General features: G+C 41.1%; 1 protein-coding gene across 1 annotated transcript in view; it reads right to left on the reverse strand.

Annotated features, from left to right (window-relative positions):
- CACNA1D (calcium voltage-gated channel subunit alpha1 D) overlaps positions 1-24,439 on the reverse strand; it is a 355,951-nt gene that overhangs the window by 172,627 nt on the left and 158,885 nt on the right. The window contains exons 4-8 of the mRNA XM_027835866.1: positions 18,309-18,448; positions 15,679-15,821; positions 13,587-13,739; positions 12,617-12,813; positions 2,282-2,385 (exon numbers count right to left, since the gene is read on the reverse strand). Of these exons, the coding sequence (XP_027691667.1) occupies positions 2,282-2,385; positions 12,617-12,813; positions 13,587-13,739; positions 15,679-15,821; positions 18,309-18,448 (737 nt within the window). The remainder of the gene's footprint in view (positions 1-2,281; positions 2,386-12,616; positions 12,814-13,586; positions 13,740-15,678; positions 15,822-18,308; positions 18,449-24,439) is intronic.

A 24,439-nucleotide genomic window follows, 5' to 3' on the forward strand; every position in this document is an offset into this window, starting at 1 on the left:
GTCCCACCTCTGCCACGGTGAGTGGAGGAACTTTCCTTCTTGGGATTCCTGTTTCCTGGTATATAAAGTTAAGATATTGGACTGTGTGATGTCTCCAGCCCCTTCCTGCACTAATAGTATACTATAAATATACAGTGCTCAAGTCAGAAAACCTGTCATAAGAATTTTTAAAAATGTTCTCCAGTATCTTGAGGAAGATATGGACTACTAGGAGAGAAATGATGAAAGGAAATGATGAATTACTTGGTTTTTCTTTCTGCTGTGACTAGATACAGGAAAAGGCCAAGTTTGGGCAAATGAGCTGCTTAGGAAAAACGAAAATTTGTTTTCTTAAGATACTCGTAGGAAAACAGACTAGACAGATTAGCCAACCAAAGAGCGTCTGCTGCGCACCCAGTTGGGTGTCCTCAGAGGAGACCAGATCCAGATTCTGGGACTGAGAACTGGAAGACACCTCGAGAGCTCACGTCATCCAAGCCCCTCCTTTAGGGTTAACCCAAAAGGTGGAAATGACTAGCCCAAGGTCCCAGGGACAGGATTCTAGACCCCAGGTGCTCCAAGTTCATAGCCAGCATTGTTATCTCTTCCTTCAGCCTCAGGCTGCCCTCACAGTGATAACAGTAGGGAGGAGAAGCAAGGTTTGGGCTAATTGACACAGGACAGAACCATAACAGGCCATGGAGACAAGTTGGGGGTGGTCAGATACACAAACTAAGACTAAAAACAGGGAAGCATCTCTTATCTTACCACCTTCCGTCCCCTAGAAAGAGAATCATATGCTATATGTGCTCTGGGTCTGACCCGGGAAAGTTCTTCTCCCTCTCCATACATTTTGTTTCTTAGGAAGATTAATTAGTTCCACATGTGATCTTTATGGCTAAAAAAGCTAGTGACCTTGCAGAGGGCAATGGATATTAAAAGACATTAGGCAATATGGGAGATCCAGAAAAACTAATTAAGACCAGAATTGGGAGCACTGTCAGGGACAAAGGGCTAAACGATATTGGAGTCTTTGCAGGGAGATCCCAAGAGAAGGCTTTCAGCATGGACAGCAGCACTTGATACTGCACAAAGGACTTTCACGTACACCAATGCTGGCACTTACAATCCATGGTGATGATAAGCGTTGTTTTAAAGATGAGGAAACTGAGGCTCAGAAAGAAAGCAAATCTATATACTAACTACCCCAAAATGAGAGGCACCAACTAGTAAACAACAACATGGGAAGAAAATAAACCAGGCTCCCTAAGCCAGACTCTACAGACTCTGGATTCTCAGCTTATGGGAGTTTTTCTGCAGCTATGATAATGGCTGCAGGCAGCACAGACAGCAGCTGCCTTTAAGGACTGGGAAAGATTGTGTGGTTATTAAATATCAGTCTTCAACACCAGTATGATAAGGAGGAAGGCTCCCCTATCTACAAAACAATGGCTGCAATATCAAAAAGTGATGATAAAGAATGGATTCCAATGTGGCCCACACTTTCAAGTCAATGCTCTATTTAGTGGGTGGCTCCCTCTGTCTTGAAGCTCTGACAGGCAGGCTATAGAGGAGATGGCCTTAAATACCACAAAGGTAAATAGAGATACATTTCAAAAACAGAGACCTCTGATAAAAGTGCTTACACCCAGCATCTTAAAAGAGAAAAATAAAGTGTATGTAGAAAGAAAGAGAGTGATGGAGGGGGGAAAGGCAGAAAGAAGAAAACTGGAGGGAAAGGGCAGGGGAGGACCAGAAAAGAGGATAGGAAAGGAAAGGGGAAAGGGAAGGGGAATCAGCAGCAAGAGAAAACCAACTCATAAACTGAGGTCTGTATGGCAGCTCCGCTCTAACTCAAACACATTACCCCTCCATAATAAAACCAGAAGCATTCTGGGTAATCTGTGATCCATAATAGGGTCATGTTAAAAAACCTGGTTCCTCTTACCCACCTGACTTCTCAAAGGGGGCAATATCCCTTTTCTCAATTGAGGAGAAAACCAGCTTACTCACTTGTAGTCCATCATTCCAGGCTGTGACTGGCTACACAGGTGAGTTTTCAAGGTGAGGTGATTAATGCCTCATATAATCAATAGTGTCTGGCAAATGCTGTTAACACACAAGGTCACACAGACAGATACAGGCAGAGGGACCACATCTCAATCCCAAAGCATCACACTGGAAGAGGTGACAAAAGAATCCAAAAGGCATGCAGAGAAGCCACCGCTGAGCAGCTGGAAGACTCCAAAGGGCCACTCCCACGCTGCTCAGGGGCGTATGCAACAATAATCGGGCTGCTTACCCACTAAGCACACCAAGAACCAGGTTAAGGACGAAAAATGAGCCAAGGATGATCAGACTAACAAAATACACCCATGGCCATTCCCATCCTATTGCATCATTTACCTGTAAAACGTAAGGAAATTGGTTACAAGTTATCCAGTCACTAAAGAGCAGAGCCCCAGCTGCAGCTGCCACACCCCTCAGGCATTCCCTCCACCAGCCAAGGCTGGGCTAGGCCTCTCAGAATCTTTCCTAATAAAGCCACTTCTGCTCCTGAAAACGAGACGATGGGGAAACAAGAAGTTGGCACCCCCCAGCCCCTTTTGGTTGAAGGGACAGAATGGTTACTAAGCTATTCATTTTATAAAGTTAGAAAGGAAAGGCAATGGATAAAACTTCAATTATGAACTACATTGTTAATACATTTCAGTCAATTATCTTTTTTATAACTTTGCCTTCCTAAATGTCAGAGAAAGGCAGTTTTCCTTTGAAAAAACTCAAGAATTTCAGTCTAGATAGAATGAGAGAAGGCAGACACACCATTTACTCTATATTCACATACTGTCTAATTTGCTGGATGTGGCACCTTATCTGAAAGCTCCACTTGATATGGCCCCTACTTAGCAATGCCTGTGTGGTCTTGGCAACTATCCTTGGGACTCTGCTTTCATGATGAAAGAGGTGTCGCTTACCCGCTCAATACACCAAGTACAAGATTTAGTACGAAAAATGACCCAAAGATGACGAGACTGACAAAATAGACCCAGGGTAACTCAAATCCCATAGCATCATTCATCTGCAAGAAATAAGACGGGCTTAGAGAGGTGGGTTATTACAGAATTTAGTAAGGAAAATTCAGAATCATTTTTTGAAAGCTAAAGCTTTATATTAGAGACAGAATTCTACACATTCTTCTAAACATTTCCCAAGATTTGAATGAGAGGCAGCAGCAATAGCAGCAAAGGCACATTCACTACAACACCCAGCACACACACAGAAATGATGAGTGCAACATTCAACTTCCCAAGAAAATCAGACTTTGGACACATGGAAGGACAGAAGAATAGGAGTTTTTTTAAAAAACTTTCTGAAGGGGATCTGGACTAATCGGTCAGTTTCAAAAAAGGTCCTTTAACCAGACCAAGAAAAAAAACTGCAGCCTAATTTCTAAATTGCTTTTGTTGGGAGCTGAATTCATGACAATGTAATTGTTGGATACAAAGATATGACTGCCAACATCTCATCATCAGAATTTTTTTCCTCCTTCCTATCTTTGTTCTTCCCTAGCATGTGCAAATATAACCCTCTATCTGAAGGAAGGGAAAGGAAAGGGAATAGAACAAGCATTTCTATAGCATGTACTATATGCCAAGCACTGTGCCAAGGGCTTTTTACAAACACCATCTCATTTGATCCTCACAGCAATCTCGTGAGATAGCTACTGCTAGTCTCCCTATTTCACAGTTCAAGAAACTGAGGCACACAGAGGTAAGGTGACTTGCCCAGGGCACATAGCTAATCAGTATTTGAGGCTAGATTTGAACTCAGGTCTTCCTGAGGCCAGGATCAGCACTCTTGTGCACTGTGGCTGCCCCTGACTGCCTTGGGAAAGGCACTCAGCCTGAGATGCTTAGTAATTGAGGGCCACAACACCCTACTTCTGGAGCTCCCAGATTCTGAGGAAGGATCCCTCAAGGATATTTGTTTTAGGTAGGGTGTATTTAAGTCTCTGAAGTTTGGTCAAGAGAGACAGGTGTTGCTCTGCTTAGCCTCAGAGAACAGGCCAAGGAACCGTTAATGGAGAGAAGCTAAAAAACCTTAAAGATGAGAGTGAACCCCAAGCAGATGGGCTACTTCGGAAAGTAATAGGTTCTCTCTGCCTGGAGGTCTTAAAGCCAAAAGCCTCGATGATCATTTGGTGGATAGAGTGTTGAGTGGGTGTGCTTTTTTCCATACATGAGTGCTGAATGGCCACTGAGGTCCTTGCCAGCTCAGAGAGTCTGTGAAACTCTCCCTATCCTCAAGCTGGGTTACTGAAAATATTTAGATTAAACCAAAACTTAACATTGTGACAAAAATGCACATCCCTTAAAGGCCAAGTTATGCTTGTCAGGGAACTTCCTGGGGACATTTTGGGACCTGATTTGGTCAGGCTTGAAAGAAAAGAAAGTGACAGATTCCAAACATCACAAAAAGATATTGAGAATGCTCTAGAAACATTTTTTTCCTTCTTCTTTCAAAGAATTCTCTCCCACAGCTCTGCTCCCTGCATATTCTAAGCCATCTGGAATTCTTCTTGAATGAAATATCTGAACTATACCTATGAGGAAGGATTCTGGAGGAGAAAGGAACCCTGGAATCCCCATCAATTTTTGGATTTAGAACAGTAGAAGCTAGTGGGTCTGAGCTACATTGAGAGAACTGGGAAGTGTTGGATATGGAGTCACAAGGTCTGGGCTCAAATCCTAGCTCAATTAATTAAGCAGTGTGACAATGGGCAAGACACTTCACTTCTGGGGCCTTGGTTTCCTCATCCATAAAGTGAAGACACTGGATGACCTCTAAGGGCACATCTCACTCCAATCCATGATCCTGATAACAGATGGTCTGCAAAGTCAGTTCATAAGTTTTTATTAAGCTCTTACTATATTGCTAAACAAAGTAAATGGAATCATCAATGCTAGGGGGCAGAGCAGAGTGCTACTCTCCTCTTTGTGATGCGACATTTACACCTTTGGGACCAAATGGAGCGGCTGCTTCAGGCCAGCCCCAATCCAGTCCTGAATCCTCAGAGTGGTTCCTAGAGCTACCCTGCAGTCCAGGATACAGGCAAATGGACAATGGGTACTTTGCAGCCCAAAACCAAGTGGAAAATTCCTGAAGTTGCTGATCAATATCAAGCAAGAATAGATCCTTGCCTAATACAGGAAACATTGTAATCAAAAGAGAGGAAATAGATTTTATCAGTATATTAGGCCTAGATTTATCTAAACATCTGAATCCTCCCTCCTGAAATCAGCTTAATCTACCACCCTATACAGTGTAAAGAGTGCCATGCTTGTGCCTCTCTTGTGATCAAACCTGAATACTTCCACAAAGTCTCCTACTAAGCATGTGGTTTTTTTTGAACTTTCCTCTTTCCCTCAGGTTTTACCTCTACAGTTTGGTGCTAATGCATTTTTCCACGTTGGCCAAATGAGGAAAATAGCAACAACCAAAAACAACCCAACATCTGTTGTTGATGTCTAGGGAAAGGGCATTAAATCCCCTACGAAACACCTGTTTGGACACATGAAAAGTGACATGTTTAATGGAACTCCTATCAGTCTACAATATCTCACATTGGTAATTAAGGTAATGAATGAGCCAGTGCTGAGCCACAATTGTTTATCTAATTAAGCTCAATAAGCTAATCTGAGCAGAAAAGTAGAAGGCAGTCCGTCCCTATAGGCTCTGCTGCCCTGTTTGGTGCAGAAACATAGAGCATCTGTGACCTGATGCAAAGGCCAGATGCTCAGTGCGAGGAAGAGATGTCTACGCCTGGATGACTGAGCCTAATCCTAGGATTCCAATGTTCTGGAGCTCTTGTGATTTCCCACAGCTTCCCACATTTGAGCTTTCTTCCTTTTTATCTCATGACTTCCTGGCTAGAAAATATCTCTAATTTTAGCGTCCCACCTTACTAGCAATGCTCAATAAGAATTTTCTTTCAAAAGATTTCTGGGCAAAGTGCACCATAGGTTGTCCTTGTATCTATCCCCAGCACCATCCTATAAGCCACAGTTTCTGGGAGAACTGGAGGAGGCAACATGGTATAATGGAAAGAGTTCTAGGTCTTGAGTAAGAAGACCTGGGTGCAAATTCTGGCTCTGCTATCTGCAGTACCTGGGACCTAGAAGAACTCACAGAAACTTCCTGACCCTGTCTTCCCATTAGTAAAATGAGGGGTTGTGCTAGATGACTTATGATACTCTGCACATTTAAAATCTGATTGAAATGCTACCTACCTCCAGATGGAAAGACTCTAAGGGCAGATCAAGACTTTTTATTTAGAGACATTGCAGATTCAGGGAACTGTTTTGTTTGACTATACATGTTTGTAATGGGGGCTCTGTTTTTCTTGCTTTCTCAAGCAGTGGGAGGGAGGAGGAGCTGGTAATGGGAGTGAAAATGTGTATCTGAAAATAAAATTGAATTCAAAAAAAGATCTGATGTTAAGATTATAACACTGAGGACTCATATACCTTTTCTCCATAAGCATCTAGAACCTGGCCTCGTCTAAGAATTTAGCATTTACAAAATACTTGTTACTCAAAGAGTAGATAACCATGAATTTACCTATTACTACCAACTGCAAATAGAGACTGTCTCTGACAATGAATCTCTGAGGCTTGTAAATAAGTAGCCCAAAAACCTACGCGCCCTCTAGCTGAGGACAATCTTTCTATCTCCAGATGGTCACATGGCAGCACCTCAGACAGAGTAATACTACTTGATGCCAGTTGCCATTTACAGAGCACACTATGGTTTGCAAAGCACTTGGTACACAGTATCTCATTTGATTTTCATAGCAACTCCATAAGCACTTGGGGTTTTTCTGCTTTTTTTCTGTGGAGTGAAAAAAATCCTAGTCATATTTGATACTTGTTAGCATAAGTGGTTGAGAGATCGGGGGGCCTTTTGCCCATATCGGTGGAGACAAAACTTAGACACAAAGCTATATTCTAAGGTTCCCAGGAATACTGGGGGAGGAGGGCAAAATGAGTCCAAAAGAGTGATTTTTGAGCAGCCTCTAAGAGTGGATGTGGGTCATATAAACCCAGAGCAGGGGATCATTACTCATGATCAGAGCACATGTTGTTCCCACTAAGATAGTAGAAGGTCCTTGAATGCAGAGAGCATTTCATTTTGGCCTTCACAGGCTCAGCACCTAGCAGAGGGTCCATACAGAGAAGACACTCAGTATCTGTTGAAGAATACAGTGCAATATGTCAGACATCTGAAGAACTGTGTTTAGTTAGGAGCGACACAGCTTTCCAGATAAGCTTTTGACTTTCATAAGCTGGAAAGCACTTAAAGGAGGCCAACCTCTAGATGGCTGTAAAAGGCCTTGAATTCATAGCCTCTTTAGAATGTGGATGTGTGGCCCAGAGAAGAGAAGTCTTAAGGTGGGAGAGTAGAAAGGAAAGACAAGGGAACTGCCTACAAACATCTGAAGTGCTGTCCTCTGGAAGGATGGCACTAGTTTGGCTTGGTTTAAGATGGCAGAACCAAGGTAATGGGCAGAAGGTGGAAAGAAGCAAATTCGGGCTTAATGTAAGGAAAAACTTTGCTAACAATTAAAGCTATCCAAAAGCGAAGTGGGCTGCTTCAGGAGATAGTGGGTTCCCATACACGTCTTCAAGCACAGGCTGGGTGAGGCCTTTTTGGGAACGCTGTAGAGGAAACAGTTTCTCAGATATGGGTTGGCCTAGATGGCCACTGATGCCATTTCTGATGCTCAAATTCTATGATTCTTATTATCTCCATTTTACAGATGAGGAATCAGGCCCAGAGAAGTATATGACATTTCTCCCAGCTGTAGTCTGAGAGGCAAGGTCAGAGCTCAATTGTCTCCTGCCTCTGATTTCAGCACTCTGGACAGCTCCTGAACTACACAATGATGACTCACACCAAAGGTCAATTGCAGGGACTTCTTATTGATTTAAAACAATGTTGGGACTCGGCATTCCAGGAGTATTTATGTGTAATGAGTATAAGAACTGCAGGAAGAAAAAAACTGGCTGACAAGTAGGAGAGGTCACCCTTGTGCCTGAGCTGTTGGTACGTGGGGTCTTTCTGAAGGATTCCATGAGCCAGGACCTCATTACTATTTTCAATGGGGAAAAATCTTAGTCCTAATTAACCAACACTCCATTGTCTGCAAATATCAAAGAGGAAGCACAGTTAAGTTCTCTATAGAGCCTATGCCACTTTTGACTCAAGAGTCTTCTGCATTCTGGAGTGGTCTCCCCATACACTGGAAATGATACCTAGAAGAAGAGTTTCATGCTGACTTTATCCATATGTCAAAGTAACCAAGTTTTCCCTCCTATGTTCACATGTACCTCACAGGAGTTCCTAAATGTCTGAGTCAGAAGAGGCCATGAAAACAGAGACCCAGAGACATTCAGTGGACTTCCCTATGGGTCACCCAGCTCATAAAGGGTCAAGCTGGAACTAAGACCAAGATCTCCTCACTCCTGGTTTACTGAGGTCTTTCCACTTTGCCATCTTGCCTTTGAGTCTAAACCACTTTTTGTAAATAAAATTACACTTTTGAGTGCCTCAGGAGCTTACTACTTAAAGAAACACATTGGTGATTTTTTTTTACATTGGAGAATTCTTTTGTATTGTGAATAGCAAGTTGCCCCATCTTTGCTTCTCTTTATCACTTTCCTCCTTCCAATCCACCTCCCCCCTAGAAAATTTGTTTGAAAAGTCTAGATTTGAGGACAGTGAGTTTCCTCAAAGTGAACCCATCTGTATTTCATTTTTCAAAACCTATACCTGACTTTCCACATGTCTGGGAATTAAGGCACATGTGAGCTTGGTAAAACACTACAGGGACATATGTGACATTATTCTACTCAATGATTATGCCCTCCATTAAAAATGGCTGAAGGATCTGCTTAAGCAGTTAAATATATTGTCTTCCTCTTTCAGGAGTATCCAGAAAACTTTACTTATAAATAACAACCAATTCATACTACTGATATAATTAGACAAGTAGAAGTAATGGGTTGGTTATGGGACTAGCCTCAGTGAAAAAACAAACATAGAAAAATAAAACTAGTTGTGTCCATACTTTTCAACTTGGTTCCTAAGGAGTATAAAATCCCCTCTGCCCTGGATGCCTCTGGGCTGCCCCAGAGTTGCAGAAATGTCTTACGTGTCATTAAATTCCTTTGACTAGCTGGACCTAAAGCACATCCCAGAGTGCAGAAAGCTGAGGCTCAGAGAGCACTAATAATAGCTGGCATTTTGGGGCTAGTGGGTTTGTACTGAGGGGAGGCTGATTTCCACCCGTTCCTGTGTATCCTTCAAAAAAAATCTCTATCCTTGGGAGTAAAAAAAAGTAATGGATGATATTAATAATTTTAGGAAGATAACACTGTTGACGAAATCATACTTCCAGCTCATCATTTCAGAAGGAATGGACACATTTATGCTGTGGGTCCAAAAAGAGGTTGGAATTTTCTGTTAAATCAGGCATTTCTAAAACCTAAGTTTGCTGTAGAACTGAACTTCTTACACAAGAAGCCATGATATAAAACAAGTCCTCTGGAAGAAGAGAACTGAACCTCCAGGGGTGCATAAAAGGGGTACATAAACTAAATCAGTGGTATTAAACTCAAATAGAAATGGGGGCCACTAAAGTGTACATAAGAATCCCTGAAGGCCACATTTTGACTTAGAAAAATACATAACATGTTTTATTGCATTTTTATTTATTTTGTTAAATATTTCCCAATTAAATATTAAACAGGTTTGGACCACACTTGGTAGCTGTGGAAGCATGGCCCGCAGCATTAATACTTTTGGACTAAATGATCTTTCTGGTCCCTAAAAACACTAAAATCTCTCAAAGTTGGACAGATTTTATTACGACCACTCCTCCATAGTTGTAGGATGAGTTTAGGGAAGTGCAGTAAATGAGTCATTAAAAATGAATATCTATCAGTGTTTGCTCATTTATCTGCAATACTCTAAAGGTGAAAATTTCACAACACATTGGGAGCTCAATGTGCATTTGGGTGTCCTAGTGCTCTCACTGATTTATCTCACAAGTATGAGATCCCACCAAAGAAAAAAGCATAGATCAGGGAACCAAGATCTTTGAATTCCAGACCTTGCTCCATGACATGCCTTGATATGGGGATAGGGCAAATCACCATTATACTCTATATAATTTGTCCTTCCCCAAGGAATCCAGAGAAACATGCTATGATTTCTACAACAGCTCTTCCACAATAAAAACGCCACTTCAAATAGCAGGTGACACTCTCATTATTGTAAAATTAGTCACCATAGAATTGTCATATTAACAATAATAATAGTAATTACCATCAATTTAGGCAACACTTTAAGGTTTTCAGAAGACTGTCTGGAAATTCTTTCTGCTGCTGCTGGCCCATGAAATTTCCTCTTACTTTCTCTAATTTTAAAACTGATTATGTTTTCACTGAGTGTTGGACAGCAGAAAGCCCGCAGTGAAAGAAAGAATGAAGGAGGAAAAAATGTAACAGAAAGGTCAAAAATCACCCTACTGGTTGAGTAATGTTGCATCAGCAACGATGATTCACCTTGATGACAGTGGGAGTTAACTAACCAGCCAATAAGCATTTGTTAAGCCTATGCTAGGTACTGGGGATACAGGCACAAAAGTAAGACAGTCCCTGCCCTTAAGGAGCTTACATTCTACTAGAAAATTCAGCCAAGAAAAACCATTGGTTTTGTCTTTAAGTAAAACGTAAAATGAAAAAAAGTGTTGTTTTTTCTAGGGCGTTCTCTGAGTAGAGTCCTGGTTTGAGTGTGTGGAAGGAGTGAGCCTAGCAGCAGAATGTTTAGCTTCTTCCTTGTGACTTTGGGTCATGGGGTTTATTAGGAACCTTAGGAAGGGAATGTGACTAAGACCTCAGAAGGCTGCTAACTAGAAAACAGGCCCGTGCCCTAAGGAAACCTTTCTCCACTGGTTTGGCCCAATTCTTCACTCAACACACAGGTGTCTTTCGCAGTCACATTCTCAATTCAACCAACAAAAAGCAGTTTAGATTCCTCCCTGGACACAGTTATCTACATTATAAGGGGTTTCTTTGGAAATGTAAATGATAGAAAACAAACTGACACACAAGACATACACACAATCTCAGACACGCTTCCAAGATAATTTAGAAAGACAGACAAAGAAACATGCTGAATGATGCTTAAAACACATTTATCAAATTAGACCTAAACTTTGGAGAGAATAATTTCTTTCAGATTCACCTTCTAAATACATACATTACCACCATTGCTGGCCTTCAGATGAGCCAAAGTGGGTACTTATCCAAGTTTCTTTGCTAGCATCTTAAAGAGGCCTTTTTACTGGCTTAGCAGAACAAGACCCTTTAGAAAAATCATGCCATGCTATCTTGGCTGTGATGATGCCTAGGGCTCTCTGCCTTGCTGGAAGATGTTGCTCCTTTTTTTGAAGGCCTCTGATATACAGCAAAGCCCATTCACAAAGGTAACTACCTACTAAATGCCTTCTGGTAATTGAGTATTAGGGCCCTGGCTAATTCCACTTGGACTAAGATGCAGACTCAAAATACATCTGTGGTTTAGGCTGTTCTATATCAAGGAATAAAATAAAATAAAAATAACAGGACTTTGATATCTCCCCTCCAATTTCAGGGGAAAATATCTATGGAAAAGGTGAAATACCACTGTGTTTTCATTACTATTACTAATGATGCAAATGGTAGTAGAGGTAGTGGTGATGATAATAAAACTGACATGTAAAGCTGGCCAAATCTAGCTGGCCCAACCAAAAGCAAGAGTGAGAAAGTTTTCAAAGCCATCCAAATCTCACAGCTTACACGGTTTAGCGGGCCTTGTAGCAAACTCAGAAGCCATGCTTCTTTGCCAAAGGTTTTGGTAGCTCCTGAGAGAAGGGGGAGAACTGAGACTATGCTGAGCTAAGTTACAGCAATTGTAAGATGCAAAAGGGAAATGTAATGAGATAACAGATCTGGAGTACAAAAAGAAACTAATGGAAAAGGAGAAAGGAAGGAGGCTCTACTTGTCTCCTGTTTTAATTCTGTCCCATTGAGAGAGTCTGGAGAACTACTCTAAAGAAAAGAAGAACAAAGAGTGTTTCTTCCCACCACAAGCTCTAGGCAGCTGCAGCAGGTCAGCCTTGGCAGCCCTCTGCAGCACCAGGAGAAGAGGTAGGGAAAAGGCTACAAGCCCCAACTGTGGGCCTCAAGTGGTAGCACAGCCAGGAAAGAGAAGAGTCAGTTGGCACACCTGCTCATTAAGGAATAGTGCCTGAACAGGCATTTCCCTGCAAACACTCTGGTCCAGGGAATTTGGAAGGAGCAGTCAGAGGCCTGCAAACCTCAAAATTTAACTCTAAGTAGTAGCTATAACTTCATTACCTAAAACCAAGAATCTCATGGCATGAGCAATGAAGAACATCTATTCTTCTTCCTACACATACTTCTCCTAAGGCCCCTTTTCCATCAATCTCTCCAATATACTTTATGTGACATGCTAATAAACTAGAAAAAAATCCAAGCAAAGTCAAGCAGCAAACTACCCAACTACTTACCCAGTACAACACATCTGTCCAGCCTTCCATGGTAATACATTGGAAAACAGTAAGCATTGCAAAGGCAAAATTATCAAAGTTGGTTATGCCTCCATTTGGTCCAACCCATCCACTTCTACATTCCGTGCCATTGGCGGTACACTGGCGCCCATTCCCTGAGAACGCACAAGGTGCTGGGTCGTCTTCAGCTAAAATATCTGCAAACAAACCCAAAGGGCATCACCATCCTGGACATGGGGTGAAAACAGTGCAATGCAGTAGCAGAGAGCAAAGGCAATTCCTGAATCCCCTTGGCAGGCTCTGAATGAAAATCCCAAAGGAGGCACGTCTTAGAGAGGCAGGGGGAGGAGTTTTTGTCCCCTTCCCTTCACAGGCATTCAGTGTCTCACACCACCCCAGCATCCCAGACCGGGTTCCTATCGCCCAAACATTTTCCCATCATCAAAACTCACCTGTTCTGAGTCCTAGTCCTCCCAAGGTCCTGTTCAACAGTAGTTAATCTGATCGACTAATCTAAGCTGCTTCTAATCATTTAATGTTATTCTTTACAGATAATATACCTGCAGTTTAAAAGGGGCACGCCTTAATCCAAAGGAACTGATGGCAGGATCAGTGAGCCATAATGGGGGGAAAAGGGTTTAGGAGAAAGTACAAGGCTAGACTTCATCCTCCTGACCTCAGAAGCCGGAGGCAGTGGCTGAATCTGAATATGAAAGTGTTGTGAGGCACACTCACAAAAGGGAATCATGAAAAAGGGTCACTATCAGCTCACAAAGTTATAGAAGAGCAATACAATAAGCCACATATTTTAATTAGCTGAAACTAATGATGAGTTCACAAGAAGCGTGTTCAACTGGCTGACTGCTTTGTTTCTATCTTACTCTTATTCCCCAAAACAACTAAGGTTTTCTCAACTAGATGAGAGTGCTAAAATATTTTTAATAGAATAGTTGCCATTTTCATTACTTACCTGTATCAGTGAAAAAACAAGATTTGTGCATTTTCCCAATAAAAAGTTCCAATCCTATAATAGCATAGATTATGATTACAAATAATACCAAAAGGGCAATATGGAGGAGGGGAACCATGGCTTTTATAATGGAATTCAGGACAACTTGTAAACCTAGGAAAGAAAGAGAAAAATATACTGCTTATGGACAGAGAAGAGACTCCAAGAATAATGTTTTCCAGAGGGTGTTCCACCCTTAATCATAATCTCATAATCATAAAAACCAGAGAAAACGGCTCTTTATCCATTGATGATGACAATATGTAGAAATTAATACATGATGAAACATATAACACACACACACATATTATATATATATATATTTAAGCTAACTTACAGGTCAAATTTTCTATAAATATATAAAGATATGATCTATTTCATTAAATGTAAATATCTGTAAATATAGAAATTTAAATATATAAGTTGGGGTTATTAATATTATCCAATTCCTGTTTTTTATGAGTGAATAAACAGAGATGGAGATTTTGTGCAGTTTGGCTTCCAAACACACCATTCAATTGAACCTGCTTCTCCCAGTTGTGCTGAATCTGATGGCTAATTCTCAGTCTTCATCCTCTTTGCAGTATCTGATGCATAGCTAACTACTATCAGCTCCTGCTTACTGCTCCAGCTCTCAAGGCTCTCCCCTGGTTTTCCTCCTTATCAGTCTCTTCTACTGGGTCAACATTCACATCCTAGCCCCCTAATTATGGGCACTCCCAAGACTTTGGGTGCTCTTTCATTCTCAGTATGCTATGTGGTATAGTAGATGCTGGATCTGAAGTCAGGAAGACCACTGTTAAAATCCATTTTTACATTTACAAGGCAACCATGGATAAGTGAGTGCACCTCCCTGAGCCTCAGCTTTCTCGTGTGTAAAATGGAGGCAACACTACATTACCTACTTCGCAGAGTTGTTGGGAGGCTCAAAAGAGTACATGTGTGTGGAACACTTTGTAAACTTTAAAAGGACATACATGTCATCATCATTATTATCACAGTTAATTTTGTTAGGTTCAATTATTATCTGTATGTAAATAACTTCTAGATCTATTGATCTAGCTAGGGTAGGCTGAGCTACAGTTCCCCATCACTGGCTGGACATCTCTGGCTGCCCGAACCACAGGCATCTCAAACATGTCCAAAAAGAAACTCTACCATCTTTCCACTCCTAAAACCAACCTTCATCTAGACTCTCCCATTTTGGTGTAGCATACCACCCTTTGCACACCATTTCTGGGCAGGGCTGGAGGGTGCAGGCGAATCGAGAACAGTTTCACAAATTAGGTAACATAGAAATGGAGGCATTCCAAGAAGCAGTGAACAATTGAAGGCTTTGAGCAGGAACAGACTATGATCAGATCTGGGGTTTTGGAAGATTAATCTGGTCCTGTGACATTGAGGAAGAATTAGAAATATTAAATCTGGAGGCAATTAGGAGGTTATTTCAATAGTCCAGGTAAGAGGTAAGACCCTGAACTAAGGCGATGACTGTAGAAATGGAAAGAAAGAGAAGGATAAAGAAGATATTATGAAGGAAGCATCAACAGGACTTGGAAGCTGAGAGGTTATTAGGAATAAAGGACAGGGAAGAATCAGATTTCATGTGCAGGTAAAAAGAAGGTAGTATCATTAACAGAAATAAGGTGGTCAAGAGGAGAAGCTGAAGGGGGAAGCAGCCCTTTGGTGGAAAGATGATCATCTGGGTTTTTGACATCTTGAATCTGAGCTTCTAGCAGGATATTATGCCATAAAAGCATAACAAACAACTGAGAATTCAAAGGTACTACCTGAGAACAAGGCTGGGCACACTCTCAGTTGCTTTCAAAGAGAATATCCTCCCACTCCTTCCCTAAGGCTGAACTGAAGCTGGATTGGTTTACAAGATGTGGAGCCCCTAAAACAGCTCCTCATTCACATAACTACTTTTTGAAAGAGGCAGTCATCCATCTTGGTACTTTCCATTCCAAATCGTCACTGACAAATTTGAAACCTGACCTGAACAGACCCACCAACCGCCAATTCTAGGATCTAGAAAAGGAGGAGAACCTACTGGGCACGCCCGATACTAGCCGAAGTGGTCTCAACACTCGAAAGGCGCGAAGGGCTTTGACATCAAAACCACCTGATTTGCCACTAGAGTGGTTACCTCCTTCTGTTTCTTTGGTTAATTGTTCCAAAATTACACTAAACAATCTGAAAGAAGAGGAGAGAGAGAAACATTAAATTATAACCTGAGGAGGTAAAACACAATAACCACAGTAATTTTCAGACAAGGGCTAATTCCACAAGACTGTAATTTAAATAAAGGTATATAAGAGTATACACAAAAGGGTCTGGGGAGATCTGTGTGCTGTGATACTCCATTAAAAACTGCTTTCACCTCTAAAACAAGGAGAACAGAGTGTGAATCCCCCTGCCCATTTTCCAGGATCCATCTTCATTTCCATTCTTCCCCACCTAAAGCCACAACAGCACTTCATCAAAGAACCACGGGAATACTGAGCTGAAAGGGACCTGAAGGTTCACCTAATTCAACCTCTCCATGTCAGAGAAGAGGAAATAAAGGCCCTGAGAGGTGATGTGACTCACCTCATTTCTAGAAGACTCAGTACAACTATCAATAGTAATCATCCAATTTCTCCAAGAATGATCTTGAGGCTCTTATGTTAGGGAATGGCAATTTTTTTTCACATCACAAGATGTTCATGTGAGATACCTGGGCAGGAGCTTAGTGGCCCCAACGAATTCAATGTCTCTTGGAAGTTTTCCATAATTCAAGTATATTTTTGATTATTTAATTAATATGAGACACTGGCATGCTAGATTCTTCATCTTGCAAGTTTACTCGCTGAAAGAATAGGGCTAATTGGACTTCATATACTGGACTATATAAACAGGGTAAGCCTAATTTTCATCATTAGATATAAGGCCAGGAGGGTGCAGGAGAGTGAGGGAATGGAGTTACTCATCATGGTTCAGTAGAAAAAGCACTGCAGCAGAAGTCATGAAAGCTAGTTCTAGTCAAGGCTTCACTGGGTAATAGCCATGGAACTTTGGTCAACCCAATTAGCTTCTCCAAGCCTTAATTAACTCAATTATAAAATGGGAATATTAATATCTGTCCTATTTCCCTGGTGGTTATAACAATAAAATGAATGGGCATTTTGAAAATTAAGCACTTTAATAGAGTAAAACACTAGAATAAATGATCTATTATTTCCATTTTCTAGCTGCTTAATGGAAATCTAAGGCAAGAGTGAACACAGCAAAACTGGATATATAGTAAGAGAACCCAGATCTGCATCCTTTGTGTAGAGTGCTGCATGACCATCTGCCCTAACCAACTTGGGGACCTCCAAATCTATACTTGGAAGAAAATGAGGAAAATAGTTTCTTCCTGGGATGTTTTATGATGATTTTCACATCTTCACAGTAATATCCTATTTGCCCACGTGGACATGAAGCCCTCTGACAAAAAAACTTTCTCTTGTCCATCTGCCTAACAACCTCAAGAGGGCATCTGTTCACCACTTCTGGGCCTATGCAATCCTGGCTTCTGAGAGTCCAATCTTAACCTGCTGGAAAGAGAAGGCAGTGAAAGCCTCTGAAAAAAGTACATGTGTGTCTGTATTTTTTTACACACACATATGAAGAAGGTAAGTATTCTGATGGTCATTGATTAGTCCTGCCAGTATCTCATATCTGACTGCAAAACTGATTGTTGTAATGCATGAGTCTCCTCATATGGAATAAAATCATCATGACTTAAAGGAAGTTTGGTTACACATTATTACCCCACTGTAAACCTCTGGGAGATAACAATACAATGTGATCTACATCTAGACCCAGGAATGGTCAAGGACCCCTGTGCATCCTGGCAGACACAACTGATGGAGGCAGCTTTGGTGGTAAAGCTTAATTATTAGACCCATGAAAGCACAAAGAAGAGAAGGGTATTGTCTAAGAAAGCGGCCCCAGGGCTTCGATTTCCTGCTCTGATAGAGGCTACATTTCTGGTCAGAGCTGCACAAAGTAATAACTGAACTGAAGACCTGCAGGCCTCCCTTAACTTGGACCTTCCTCTCACTGCCATTTGATGATGTGTTGAGCATGCCTACCTTTTTGCATTTTCTGGTTTATTTCATCTAAAGCCAGACATTTCATGTTATTTAAGCATTCTTTGTTGTTATTTAATGTATGTCCAAGTCCCCCATAAGATAGCAGAAAACAATTTATAGATTAAGCGAAGTAATGGTAAAGTGGTAGAGTATCACACCAGTTGGAAGACATTTTTTTTCTTTTTACTCAACAGAAAGATAGGTATTAGGAGCCGTCCTCATTACAGCCCAGTGTCCAGCAAGGCCAGCATATTGGAGATTCACAGCCAGGTTAAACCTTGGATAAGGATTTCCTTCACAGAGCACTCACTGGGGAACTCAGTAAAATGATATTGAATTTCAAACACGTTCCCACTAAGAGACTAACAGGTCTGCTATTTTTTTTTAACTTATCTCAAGTCAGGCCCCTAATACAAATCTGGGAAAAAATTCAACATCTGTTTCCACTCCACCTCCCCCAGAAAGCCCACCTCAAAACAAACAAAAACAAAACAAACCAACAATAAAAAAAATGACACCAATTCCTCTTTTCCACACAGTTCCCCAAACATAAATGACTTACCCTACTATTACTATTACAAAATCCAGCAAATTCCATCCATTCCTAACATAAGCATTAGGGTGTAACAATAATCCATAGGCTATAATCTTCAAAAATGTTTCAACTGTAAAAATGATCAGGAAGGCATATTCTACTTTTTCCTGTTGGGGAATGGGAAGAGAGAAGAAGAGAGAGAGAGATGAAACAATTATCAACATAAGCCACTTAACAAGTCCCGCCTCCCACCTTTGTGTGCCAAAAAGGGATTTTTACTCTTAGACAACAAATATTGCTTTTATTTTCAGCAACTGAGTAGCAAACACACTCAATTCCAAATGATCTAAATGCACTTAAGCCATCTATACTGATAAGTTTACTATGAAAGGGTCTGTCTGGGATAGAATGGGCATCCCTGGGTTTTCACATATTTATATTATAAAGATGGAAATGTTTCTTCTTCTTTCAATTTGAATACAGAAAAGCACAGGGGTAAATAAATTTCAGAGCCATGTTTTGTAATAATGTCCTTTAGAAAAAGTAAGATCATAGCATAATAGACCTGGAGTCTGAAGGGACCTCAGAGGCCACACAGGACAATCCTTTCATCTTTTTTAACAGATAAGAAAAGTAGGAAGTCCTTGAAGGTTAAATGACTTGTCCAAGATCACACAGGGAGTAAAGCAGCTGAGCCAGGGCCTGAATTCAGGTCCACTGTCTCCAAAGCTAACATTTTCTCCACTGTGACAGGCAGCACCTGTTTCCTTTACCAGAAGAGTTAAATTACACTTACTAAGTGAAAGGTCACAATGGGCCTTCCCACCAGCAGACCTGAGAAGCCCACAATCCTCCATGACATTTGCACACTTTCTTCCATTCTGAAGAATGTACTCTGGGCCAGCATTGTATTGGTGATAGTCCTCATCCTCCAGTCACTTACATTCTACTAGAAAGATCTGGCACAATCAGGTAAATCCAATGAAATGTGATGAGAGAAAGACAGCACTAATGACTAGGAGATGAGGAGAGCCCTGAAGGAAGTGAAGGCTTCTAAGGGAAACCTGGGCTTCCAGCTGAGCTGGGGCATTCTAAAGGAGACTGCCCTACTTGGTAGAGAGAAGCTGCATGAGGACATGTTGGGAGCTCTGAAGAGACTTTTTTTCTTTTCTTTTTTGAGAAAAGACATATGTTGTCCTAGACTCTGTCTAGGTTCAACTTCAGGCACGTGGGAGAAAAAAGAAAGACTTTGGAAGCTACAGACAAGTAGCTGAGTGCCCAACATGTCCCAGATTTCTGGCATGCATCCCTATAGACTTCAGAGAATTTCCCTTAGGTGAGATCAATGCCTCTCTTTTTAGGGGCAAGATTTCATTACTGTTTAAAGAGTCAATTTACTCTAGTGTATCTTCTAATATGTTTGAGTCTATTTTTTTTGCTGATTTTTGCTGACTAAATGCTTGAATAAATAAATTGTCTTGGTATTCACTATTTGTGATGGTTTTTCATGTAACCCAGCATTTGGCAGGAAGGTGCCAATCTGATGGGTATAATTTTGAAACAACTTCCCCTCTTAAAAGTAATCAGGAAAGAGGATTTTTGTTTTGAACCAACTATGCCCTAGACCAGCAATGTCTAAGGAAGATTACCCCTCAGAGACTGGAAAAAAGAGTGGCCAACCCCAGGTTATGCAAGAGGCAGACGTTAAGAGGCAATGTACTTTAGGCATAAGAGACAGGCTATGCAAAGGCACAGAGATGGGAGATGGCTTGCCCAGTTGGTTGAAATGGAAAGTATGTGAAGGGAAGCAATGTTAAATGAGTCTGGAAAAGTAGGCAGAAACCTGATTATGAAGAGTTTTACGTGCCAAGCTAAGAAGTTTGCTGTCACAGAGTCATTTAACACTGATAAAGGGGGTATGAGTTGTGCAAGAGTCTTTTACTAAAAGGAAGCTCCTTAAATCACAGTCAGAGAGAAAACTCTTAAGCAGAGATTTTTCTTTGTGGAATTTTGGCAGGACTCATACAGCGTCTCTCCCTGACCTAGGAGAGCTTGTCTTCATTTCTCCCTGGGATACTTCTTTTTGTCTCTCCTTCCAGTGTCCTAATACTTTAAAGGCATTCAATCACCTCAGTATTTCGCATTATTAATCTAACTCCAATTCAGTTGAATTTAACAGACATTAACTGAGTGTATGCTACGTGGGGCACTGGGAAATGGGGGAGACAAATATTAAGAAGGCCAATCTCTTCCTGCAAGAAACTTAATCTCTGACAGAGGACATAAGACAGGCAAACATACAAATAAATATAAGGCAGAATGTGGTAAGTCCACATGAGAAATATAAACAAAGTGCTATGAGAATTCAAAGAAGGAACTTTGAACTGTGTCTGGGGAAGGAAGGGTTTATAGGAAAGTTTTGAGGTACAGGTGGCATTTGAATTAAACTTTGAAAGATGGATAGCATTTTTCTAGGGAAGGAGGGCAAAGGGGTATATTTCAAGCATAGAGGGGAGCTAGGTAAGAACAAAAGCATGAAGGTGGGAAAGCGGAAGTTCGGAATACAAAATATTCCAGACAGGATACCCAAAGAATGTAAAAAAGAACAACATTAGAGAAGTCTGAAAAGGTCATAAGAAACTATATTGTGGAAAACATTAAATGACCAGCTGAAGAGTTAGGATTTTATTTGGCAAATGATGAAGAATCACCAAATTTTTTTTGACATCACAGGGTAGTGACATGAGCAGACTTATGTATGTGGGAAACTGATCTGTCAATGATGTGTGACATGAATTAAAAGAAGAAAGAAAGAAGAGGCATGAAAACCAGGTAAGAGATTAGTATGTCAATGAGAGGGGATGAGGGTGGCAGAAATAGAAAGGAAGGTCTGAATGCAAGAGTTACATTACACTCACTCACACACACACACGCACACACAAAACAAGAGTATGGAAATTATACCTTGGCAACTGTAACCACCGAGGAAGATACAATTTTTAAATGTTACTTTTTGTACTTTTTAATATAATTTTAAATCTTCACCACTATATACTGATTTTTCTTTGTGGAGTTTTGGCAGGATTTGTACATCTATCCCTATTATCTCATAGTTCATGGCACACAGTGAAGAATTAATAAATGTTTGTTGACTGTGTCACCATATGCTTCTCTATTTCCCTCTGGTAGCATTGATTTTTTCATTCTTCAGAGAGTGTTGCATTGCATGTATTGCATATCATGGCACAGGCAGGAGGCTAGAAAAACAGAAAGGCTTCCACAGTCTTCCTCTAAGGCCTCATTGTGGTATAGAGATAACCAGGTTACAAGAGCTGAGGATAGGCTTTGGTAGATGCCCCCATGCTGAAAAGGCCTCAAAGATTGCCCCAGCAACAGATGGAAGTCTACTCTCTGAGGGCCAGCCCAACTAAACAGGGAGAGGCCCATCACCAGTAGACTAGTCACTTAGGGAGGAATTATTTTTTTTACTATGGCAGCCCATGAAACAAAGTATATGAAATAAATACATATTAAGTTACATTGTGAAAGACAGGTGCAGATCACTTAACAGCTAGAAGAAATCAGGGAAGACTTCTTATATAGGTGATGCTATTTGAGCTGAGTCTTGAAGAGAGCTAAGGATTCCAAAGGATAGAGCAGGGGTTCTTAATCTGGGATCCATGAACTTGATTTTTTGAGTTATTTTGTATTTTGATAACTGCATTTCAATAGAATTAGGTTCTTTGGTAAGTCTGTGCATTTTATTTTGAACATTTAAAAACATTATTCTGAGAAGGGGTCCACAGGCTTCACGAGAATGACTGTCAAAGGGTCCATGAGGAAAACAAGGTTAAGAACCCCTGGAGTAGAGGTTTAAAGGCTGAACACTCTAAGCATGGGGGACAATCTGTAGAAATAGATAGAAGAGGAAGGTGGAATGTTCTGTACAGGGAACAGCAAGTAGGTCTATCTAGCTGGAACATAGAGTACATGAAGGGGAGTAATTTGAAATCACTCTAGGATGGGCTACATGAATGAATAAATGAAAAAGCATTTATTAAGCACCCCTGTGGTATTTCTGTTGATAAAAATATAAAAGTGAGACTATCTCCAACCTCAAGGAGGTTGTATTATAATGGTGGTGAGAGAGGAGCAAAAAATATTGGGGTTTAGGGGTTAAGTTTAAAAGAGGTTAATGGGGCAGCTAGGTGGGACAGTAGATGGAGCACTGGCCCTGGAGTCAGGAGGACCTGAGTTCAAATGTGACCTCAGACATATGATACTCACTAGTCGTGCGACTCTGAGCAAGTCACTTAACCCCAAAGTGCCTCAAAAAAAAAAAAAAAAAGAGGTTAACAGCAGTGGGAGGGAGATCTGGCCTAAGAAATCAGAGATTCTGAGTCTGATTATAAAGCAATGTTCACATCCTGCATGGTATGGTGGAAGAAACTCTGACTTTGGAACTGGAGGACCTGGGTTCCATTCCCACCTCTAACACAAACAGAAAAGGAGGGTGAATTTGAGAGAGAAGATAGTGAGTCACCTTTATTATTTACATTTTATTTTTTAATAGTATTTTATTACCACCACCCCCTCCAGTTACATGTCAAGAAATTTCTTAGGGGCAGCTAGGTGGCACAGTAGATAGAGTACCAGCCCTGGAGTCAGGAAGACCTGAGTTCAAATGTGACCTCAGACACATAACATTCACTAGCTCTGTGACTCTGGGCAAATCATTTAACCCCAATTGCCTCACAAAACAAAAAATCAATTAATTAATTAATTAATTTTAAAATTTCTTAGCATTCATTTTCATAAGATTTTGAGGTCCAAATTTTTCTCCCTCCCTCCTTCCCCTCACTTCTCCTGAAAATGGTAGGCAGTTTGATATAGTCTATATATATGTGCTATCATGCAAAAATATTTCCACATTAGTCACAATTATTACTTGAACTTTAGATGCCTGTGGGATCTCCCCTAGTTGGAGATGTCCAGTAGGCAAGTGAGGTGTAAGACTACAGCAAAAGAAAGATGGTGGCTGGATATGTAGATTTGTGAGTCAGCTGTACAAAGATAGTAAGTGAACCCATGGGAGTAGATGAGATCACCAAGAGACGGCATTAAAAAATTGGGCCCAGGAGCCTCAAAAATGCCAGCAACTCAAAGTGGTAATGTCAGAGACCAAACTAGACCCAATTAGCAGCTCCCTCCGTAAATGTCACTAACAAGCGGTTGTCCAGACTTGAAGATCTTTACCACCTTACAAGCAGCCTCCTCTACTCTTGGACATCTCTGATCATAAGGAAATTTCCTAATGATCAGTCAAAACCTGTCCCCTCCAAAAGATGAAAGTTACTGCAACAGCAATCTGCTAAAAGAAAGCCTCCATTCTGCCTAACAGTGTTTCTCCATCTTCAAGATCTTTCCAGGCTAATTTCCCATTACTCTCCACTATGTGCACTGTATTCTAGCCAAGCTGGCCAACTTACTGATCCCTGTACATGACAATTCCTCTGTCTCCATCTGCAAAGACAGAAGCCTAGAGGGTGCGAGAGACCTTTCCTGAACCCCACGGGGTAAGCCTACCTCTCAGTCAGTCAGTAAACATTTATTCAGCGTTTACTATGTGCCAGGCACTGTGCTAAGAAAGCACTGAGGATACAAAGAAAGGGGGGGGGGCCCACACAGCCTCTGCTCTTATATTGTTATAGGGGAGACAACATGCAAACAAGTTACACACACGATAAACTGGAGATAGTCAACAGAGAATATACTAGTATTAAGGGAGATCAGGAAAGGCTTCTTTTTGAAGGTTGGGAATTGAGCTGGGCCTTGAAAAGGAAGCCAGGGAAGGCAGGAAGTGGAGATGAAGAATTCCAAGGATGGGGACAGCCGCTGAAAAAGTACAAGAAGTGGAAGATGAGGCAGAAAGACGAAGCAGGTGGCAGTAAATCGATTTATATTAATCCTGCATATATCTGCTAATCTACAGACATGGTTTTTTCCCCACATTAGAACATAAGGTCCTCGCAAGGCTGGAGCTGCTTTGCTTCTGTCCTCTCAGGCCCAGAGCCCGAAACAAGGAAGCGACTGATGGGTGCTTGACGCCTTTTACGGGGTCAGAGTAATCCTGGGGCATGGGCTCCAAGCGCCCAACC

Source organism: Vombatus ursinus, unplaced genomic scaffold (assembly GCF_900497805.2).
Source record: "Vombatus ursinus unplaced genomic scaffold, bare-nosed wombat genome assembly UNPS02014817.1, whole genome shotgun sequence".
NCBI classification, from domain to species: domain Eukaryota; kingdom Metazoa; phylum Chordata; class Mammalia; order Diprotodontia; family Vombatidae; genus Vombatus; species Vombatus ursinus.